At 45.4% G+C, this 8438-nt stretch overlaps 1 protein-coding gene across 1 annotated transcript; it reads right to left on the reverse strand.

The window, feature by feature from the left end:
* Positions 1-7216: 7216 nt before the first annotated feature.
* Positions 7217-7862, reverse strand: LOC114492491 (syntaxin-8-like). Its single transcript, XM_036031620.1, has one exon. It carries the CDS (start codon positions 7795-7797, stop codon positions 7321-7323), a length of 477 nt encoding a protein of 158 aa, XP_035887513.1. The 5' UTR covers positions 7798-7862; the 3' UTR covers positions 7217-7320.
* Positions 7863-8438: the final 576 nt, after the last annotated feature.

An 8438-nucleotide genomic window follows, 5' to 3' on the forward strand; every position in this document is an offset into this window, starting at 1 on the left:
AGGCCTACTACTGCCCCGGGAGAGCTGAGCAAATCTCCTTAAACAATGAGGAACTGGTCTTCAGCTCAGATAGAGGGGAGAAGAGTTTCCAACACACTCTAGTATGGAGTCGCAGAGATGGAAAGTGGCTTTTAATTTGCTGTCTGCCTGCCTTAACATTTACATGAAATAGAAACACGACGAAGAAAAGGAAAGTCTTTGCAAAGGCTGTTTAGCCTTGCCTCTCAAACCCCATGGCCGCCTTGATGATGGTGATGCCATTTCCCTCGCAGCTGGCTGTCTTGTCCTCTGCCCAGGCCTCTGTGACAGGGGTCACCAGGAGGCCCCTGACAGATCAATGCCTTTGGCTCTGCTTTCTCTGCTCCCACAGGGATCGCCCAGGGTGCCTTACCAATAATCCTTTCTTATCCTGTGGAGTGGATTTGCAGCTCTGGAGTCCATAAAGCCAATTTTCATTTTTAATCCTGTTTGAGCCCCTCTCATTAATCAGTCAAGACCTCCTTTTCACACTTGCCTTGGGACACAAAGGGAATCCAGTTATGAGCTGTTAATTAGCTATTAGGGGACTGAGAAACTTCCAACGGGTCATTATTCACTCTGTTTGAGGCTAATACTTATTTAATTAGAAGTATTCCTTTCCTGTCATAAATCCCTAGTTAAAATAAATTTAACTCAAAATGTCAGCTCAGCTTAAAAAGAAACTGGTGGCTAATTCAAAGTCTACTGACTATGGGACAAATTCTTGAATAATTGCCATTCAGCCCAGCCAAGCTCAGCAACTGGAAACCAAGGAGAACTCTCACTGGGGGACAGTGTGTGTGTGTGTGTGTGTGTGTGTGTGTGTGTAATGCACGCAAGACCAAGAAAGTGGGCTCCCCTTCACTTTCTATCAATCTCCCATACATTTTCCCTAGTCTTTTGAGAACCTCGGTGAGAGTCCAAGACCTGATTAGGGTAGAAGAGAACAGGAAGAAATGGGGTGAAGCCACATCGTCCTGACTCTCAGACATTCGCCCTCCATGCGTACGTATCTGGTTCCTGGGTCACGCAATCTTCCCACCAGGATCCTCTGGGGCACTCAGGGAATACAGTGTCCTGAGGATGAAGTTTCCAGATAGATGGAGGTTCAGTAGACAGCTTCTTCTTTCTGTTCATTGAATCTTGTAAAAAGCAGTTTCTATATTTTCCTCTCGTATTAGTTATCGAGGGAATAAACCCCCACTCCCACAAAACTTGGTGGCTCAAAACACCAAGCATTTTATTTGTGAGTCTTGAATGTGGGTAGGGCTCAGCTGTGTGGTTAATTCTTTATGGCATGTGCTGGTGTTTTTTTTTGGGTGCACCTCAGGACGTTTTTATCAAATGTCTGGCACCTCGGTGTCACGACACAGGATGTTTCTCCTCTCCCTCTTCCTCTTCTCTCTCTCTCTCCCTCTCTTTTTTTCTGCCAGCCTGGGTTGGGTGGTCACAGGGGAGGCTGGGTTCTAAGAGGGAGTGTTCCAAGTAGCATGTTGCAAGCTGCCAATCTCTGAAGGCTCAGCCTCAGAAGTCATCCAGTGTTACTTCCACTGCGTTTTGTTGGCCACAGACCAGCCCAGACACAAGAAAAGGAGAAATTGATTTCATCTCTCTATGGCCTCCCAATAACAAAGGATTTGTGGCCATACTTCATGCCACACGAAATTCGCCACATTCAAAACTGATTTTGGTTTGTTGACTAAGGGTGGTGTAGTACCTCTCAACCGTCCTTCTAGATGTGAGTGGTGAGTGCACAGTCCTGTGGATGTAGGAGGTGTGACAGATCCCAGCATCAATTAAAGATACTTTTATCTGCAAACAATAGAAAAGCATGATATGAAAATGTATTTGCTCATTAGGCAGGAAGTCTAGGGGTAGATGGTTGCCTTCAGGCCTGGTTGATTTAATACCTCAGTGATATCATTAAGGGATATCTTATTTTCATCTCTCTTCTGTGACATTCAGAGTTATTGTTTCCCCTCTAAATTCCTCTTCTGGCAGGAAGGTGGCCAGTAGTAACTGTGGCTGTTTGCTTTCTTGTGCAGATTCAGTGGGAGGGAGTCACTATGTGTGGTTCTTTCTTAAGAGCAAGAAAGAAGTTTTCAGAAGATGCCTTCAAATCTCCTCATGTCTCATTGGCCAGAATTGGGTCACATGCCCATTTCTGAACCAATTGCTGACAGGTATAGAATCATTCTCATACCAGCCTGTGCCATCCTGAACCTGTGGGTGGGACCAGCTTCTCTACACAACGTGGGCTATGTGGTATAAAAATCAAAATTGGGCTTCTATCAGAGATAGAACATGGCAATAGATTTTCGGAGGGGTAGCCAAATGTCACTGCATTGCTTTAAAAACAAATCCATGGCCTTGGTTTATTTTTTTTAAGACAGAAAATAAAAATTCTTTTTAATTGAGGATTCAGTTTATGGAGAAGTGATTATAGAAAGGGGAACATTATGGAGACAAACCTGGTAAGGATTCTGTTTCTGTACTGAGAGAGTAATCTTTTCTCTAAAGCGTCTGTTTTCCCTCCCTAAAATTAGGATAATAGTACATATTTGTTTGGGTCATGATTAAAAAGTAATAATGTATGTAGGATGCTGATGCAAAGTCAACAGCCCTATTCTTGAGAGAGCGGCACTAAGAGAAGGTCCCCCTGGGTGGACCAGGGGTAGAGGGGTGCGGAGCACAGTAGCTTTTCGAGGCAGAATATAAACATATTGGAAAGCCCAGAATGCAAACTTTCGCAGCCAGAACCATCTGGAGTGAGGAGGGTTGGTGATACAGAGCTGGGCCAGGCTTCTCTGGGTGTTTCCTCCCCCACAACATGTTTTTTAGAAGTGAAATCAGGTTACGAAGTGCACCAAGGCAGCTTAAAGGGGAAGTCGTAAGAAGACGGGCTACAACTGTGGATGTGTGCTGTGTGCTTAGTGGCGGAGGGACCCCAGGGGAGAGCAGGCCCACTTACTGGCCTTGTCTGATGGCCTCACCTCCTCCGAGGCTCCTGCCTTTCTGAGTCAACGCTCAGCCACCCTGCCGGGAGACCAGTGGGAATGTCCCCAGGCCCAGGTGAGGTTCTGGGCCTGTTCACCCCACCTGAAGAAAGGCCGCAGATCCTTCTGACTCCCACCATTTCCCATCTCCTGGCAACAAGGCACAGTGGTTTCTTCCATCTCTCTCAACCATCCCTTCACAATGCTAGCAGCATCTTCTGTTCCACAAATGGATTTAGGAATGAAAGCAAGAGACTCTCAGGGAGGAAGAGTTCCCGTGCAGGCAGCCCTCAACCAGGAGTCTTTTCCTGTGTGCTACCTCTAGCCGACATGCCAATGCATTTTATACCCTAATCAGATGTAACATCCGGAGGCCGTATCTTCTTCAAAAGTGAAGAACCAACCCCAGCTGTTTCCAGCAGCAGTTAAGAGCCACCAAGAGCCTGAGAAAATTCCCTTCAATTTTGTTTGACTCTAGCCCAGACGATCTAGAGCAATAGCTTAAAAATTATTTACTGTAAAGTGAATAATTTTTTAAAAGATGTTTAAAATTTATTTTTAGCAAGAGGGTAAGGGAGGGAGACAGAGAGGGGGAGAAACATTGGTCGGTTGCCTGTTGCATGCCCCCAACTGAGAATCTGGCCTCTAACCCAGGTATGTGCTCTGACCAGGAATCAAACCAGTGGCCTTTCAGTTCACAAGCCAGAGCTCAATCTCCTTAGCTACACCAGCCAGGGCACCACTTTTAATTCAGCTACCAAACAGCAGCACCGAGAACACTTCTGAGTCAGGAGCAGGAGCAGGAGCTGGAGAGCAGTGAGCATGGAAAGTGCACCCTCTGGGCCCCTGCTTCTGTCTGTGGCCTGCTGTGCAGTCTTGGCCGGGATTTTAACGTTGCGTGTAGAATTAGCTAAACTTCATATTCCAAATATTTGAGGCTATTTTCAGCATGCTTTGGGGTAATTCTAAACCTGAAACAAATGCCAGAGGCTGGCTAAATTACAACAAAAAACATGGAAAACCTCAAGCAGTGAATGTCAGTAAAGAGCAGGCCATCTCCACGCATTGTGCCCTTTCCGTCCTGTACAAAAGCGTTAAGTGAGATATTAATATGCCATTGCACAGATGAGAAAATGGCCTCAGGGAGTCAGTGTCAGACTCCATAATAACTGACCCAGACAATTCAGTTCCTTATGTGTTACATCCGCTCCCCACTCACATGATAACCTTTCTTCACCTAGGTTCAGCTCCTTCTGTAAGGTGAGTTATGCACAAACTGGGAAATGCGGGTTCCTGCCCTAGCTCTGCCCCTCATTAATGGGGAGGCATTGGCTAAGCCACTTCCCCTTTCTGAGTGAATGGCCTGCTGGATTTATGAAAGCAGACTTGGCTCTGAAAAGCCAAGGTTGCTTTAGTTATTTTGCATGCCCATCTGAATGCTTATTTAGCCCTAACCTGCCCTTTAGTTCTCCTCAAGGGGTGTGGCTGGGAGGAAGAAACCACCGCAAGAATCAGATCTTTCTTGGCCTGGGGAGCCCCTAGGAAGAGGCCTTAGAAAGGTGCTGTCTCAGGGAACAACCTGGGGAGGCCATGTGGGAGGCCATTCTGCGTTCATCCTGAAGACCACCTTGTCTGATGTCTGTCAGTTGAAATATAGAGGAAGTTTTTGTTGAGCTGGTATTATGAAACATCACGTGTATCTGTAAAAATGATTTTGCTATGTTTATGAGGCATATATAAATGAGGTCACGCTGACATATCCTGACTGTTTACAAACCCTGAGAGGTGGAGTCAGGGAGTGAAGCAAGTGGGTGATAGTCACTGGCAGGCTTCTCAGAGATGGTGGTTTTGTTTTGTTTTGTTTTGTTTTGTTTTGTTTTTTAAGGAGGGGCAGTTCCTGGAATGGTATAGATGTTTGAAATATTTTTCTGATGGATTGGAGCTTAAAAGTAGCTAGGGGAGGGAAAATGCAAAGGATAGACTATGAGAGCAATGGAGATGCTTTCTAAACTTGGGATTTGTAGAAGGTGACAAGAAGTCCACTTGGGGTCTGATGATCAGCTTACTTCCTCTGCTTTCTTTTCTTCTGAGGACAGTTGCCTGGGGTTGGAGCTTGCATTCAGATACCTGAAGCTGGTGGCTGGACCACTGCTCACGGGCAGGGTAGCGGGCTGGGAGATGGGGAGGAAGGCTGTGTGCAACGCTACAGACTACGGAGACCTTTCACCAGCCCGAAGGACAGCCACCTTCTCTTGCAAACATTTCCTCTCTTCTCATCGCTTCCTCTTTTGCGTTTATCTAATGCACCGAGGGCAACTTACAAAAGATTTGCAGAGCTCTGATTTTTAACTTCAGTTGCAAGCTGGACCATAAAGGAGGCCAAGGCAAACACTTCAGTAGCTTTTGCCCTTGTGGACACTGTTTATGACTGTCAGGGAGGAAGACCCGGCATTGCCTGTGGGGGGATCTTGGGCAGGGAAGGACTCTTTCTTACAGAGATGCTTTGAAAATAAAAGCACCAAATCCACACTGGGTCCTGACCACTCAGGCTTGGTAAGTTTTTATGGCAGCAGCTGGTTCTGAGATACTTGCAGTGAAAACCATATGATCTTGTTGCCAATGTAAAATATATAAGATAAGTAAACACACGGACCAACTAGTCTAAAGTGGGGGTAAAGCCCAGCTTTGTCTAAGTCAAAAACCACAGTCACAGGAAGATGTCCTCTCCCCACTGATGGGGATTCGTTTTAATAGCACTCCTGATAAATGGCTATTAGCTTTCTTGAACAGTCTCTGTAATAAGAAATTCAGCTGTTCACAGTACCCCAGTAACCTGCTGTAGAAGATATTCCTTTTTAAATTTTTTTTTATTGATTGATTTTACAGAGAAGAAAGGTGGGTAGGGGAGGGAGGGAGAGGAAGGGGAAGAACATTGATTTGTTGTTCTACTTATTTATGCATTCATTGGTTGATTTCTTGTATGTGCCCTGACCAGGGACCGAACCCACAACCTTGGCATATTGGTATGACCAACTGAGCTACCCAGCAGGGCTATTCCTTTTTGTACAGAGCTGAAAACTGTCTCCCAGCAATTTCTAACTCTGGCACTACACACACCAACACAAAATCTATTTCCTCCTTCAACTGACAGCTAATATTGTGTGACCATTTTTTGTCCCAGCCCCCCTTTTTTCTCTATTCTTTCTCATGAAGTCTACTTTCTAGGTCTGAATTCTCTCAGCTGTTCCTCAGTCTTAATGGACATTCAGACCCGTCTCCTGGAGAAGCTCCAGGTTGCCAGTGTCCCACCTGCAGAGAGCCATCCTGCAGGCGCGGATGTTACAGATGGGCCTGCCACACACAGCGGCAGGGGGCTATAATCTCCCTTGAGCTGGGCATTAAATCACTATTCTGGCTAGTTAATCTCAGAAAAAGTAGTTTCATGAAAGAAGCTAGACACAAAAGATTAGAAAAAGTGTGATTGCCTTTATGCAAAGTGTAAGCATGAGCAAAACAAACCTCTGATGGAGATCAGAAGAAAGTGGTTCTGCTGCGGGAAAGGAAGGGCGAAATCACTGGGAAGGGGCTCGAGGGAACTTTCTGGGGCAGTTGAATTGTTCCTTGTTTCCTTTGGGGCGGCGGCTAACAGGTGTACAAGTGTCAGAGCTCATTGAATCGATCGCCGATCTGTGTATTTTACTGCACCTAGCTTTACCTCCACATAAAAACAACTGAGATAGTTTTTATACAGCAAACTATCTTTCCCTCAAATTTTCCTTTCATTTGGTGTTTATAAGACAACAGAAAATACCATAAATGTATATCAGGAAGAGCAGCTGCCAACTTCTCTATTGTTAGTAAATGAAGCATGCCTTCTCCATCATGTGATTCTACTTTTGTGTATTGAGAGAAAAAAAATCTCAAGCACAAGTAATATTTTAATCCCAATTATCTTCACAAAAACTAATTGTGCCTTGGCATTTTGTTAAAATGCAAGGATTAAAAAGGGATTAGGAAAGCATCTTCATTAAGCTGAAATAAGACTTATGCACCCTTGCAGTAATGAGAAAAGCCATCCCACTCCACTCAGACAAATGCTAATTAAGTAGAAGCGACTGACAATAACTGCTAGGTTTCTTTATAAGTACTGCAGTAGAAAGAGTAGGTCTTTTCTTCTTCTTTTTTTTTTTTTTTTTTTTTTTGCGCTTCGAGGGAATTTATTGAGAGCAGCTTTCATGTATCAAAAGGGTGCTGAGCTTTCCTCCATCACCGGCAGGTGTCACAGCTGGTGGTCCCTTTACTGCCACTACTTGGTAGGCCAGACCCCGACGACCACGATGGCCACAAGCAGCAGTAAAATCACCATTATCATCCCGCAAGATGCTGACTTTCTGTCCACCAAGTTCACACGCCTGGTTTCAGTGCGAAGCTTCTCGTCTGTTTTATCCACCAGGTTGGCAAGGTCATCAATTATTTCATTCTGTTCATCCAGCTCATTGCCAATCTCCCGCCCCATCTGCTTTTGGCGGCTGATGATGGAAGAAAGGGCATCAAGGCCTGCGTCCTGTTCTTGGATGATTTTCTGCTGCTGTTGCCGGATTTCGTCAAAACCCAAGCCTCTGGTCTCCTCCGGCTCCTCAAAGAGCCAAGGGTTTGGGACGCCTCGCTTGGCCCCTCCCGTCATCAGGCTGGACCCTGGTTGTATTTTCACCATTTCTTTCATGCTGGTTTCGTTGTTGAATTTTCTCAGCAATCTCTTGTGCAATTTGGCAAGTAGAATCATATGTGGAGAACCAGGGGTCCGGAGCCATAGTGCAGCCTCCTCCCGCTTCTCGGACACTTCCTGCTCTCAGCTCTTTTTTTTTGAAAAATTATTTTTTTTGCCCTGGCTGGGTAACTCAGTTGGAATGTCATTCTGATACGCCAGGGTTGTGTGTTTGATCCCCAGTCAGGGCACATACAAGAGGCAACCAAGGAATGTGTAAACAGGCAGAACAACAAATCAATGTTTCTCTCTCTCTCAAATCAATAATAAAAAACCATCAACCAATGAATGCATAAATAAGTGGAACAGCAAATCAGTGTTTCCTTCCCCTGCCTTCCTTTCTTTCAAATAAATATATAATTTATTTATGTAACAGCAACATAATGGGGCCTTTGTAGATTTTCTTCTGCAAAGCTCTTTCCTCTGGGAACCCATCCTCTCCTCCGACCATTGGGCTCCGACTCTGAATCCTACGTTAGGTCTAGTGACCAGGCAAGTGATCTTGGAATCGTATTGGGCAACCACCCTCAGCTTCTCGAGCGCCCGTGTTTGGCGCATGTTGAGGGTGCACTGCAGGGCGCCTTTGTTGACTCCCATCCGTGTTGCTGGTAGAGGTGTCATGTCCTGTTAATTCTTTTCATAACTGTCCAGGCCAGGGC

This window comes from Phyllostomus discolor, chromosome 1, assembly GCF_004126475.2.
Source record: "Phyllostomus discolor isolate MPI-MPIP mPhyDis1 chromosome 1, mPhyDis1.pri.v3, whole genome shotgun sequence".
NCBI lineage: Eukaryota > Metazoa > Chordata > Mammalia > Chiroptera > Phyllostomidae > Phyllostomus > Phyllostomus discolor.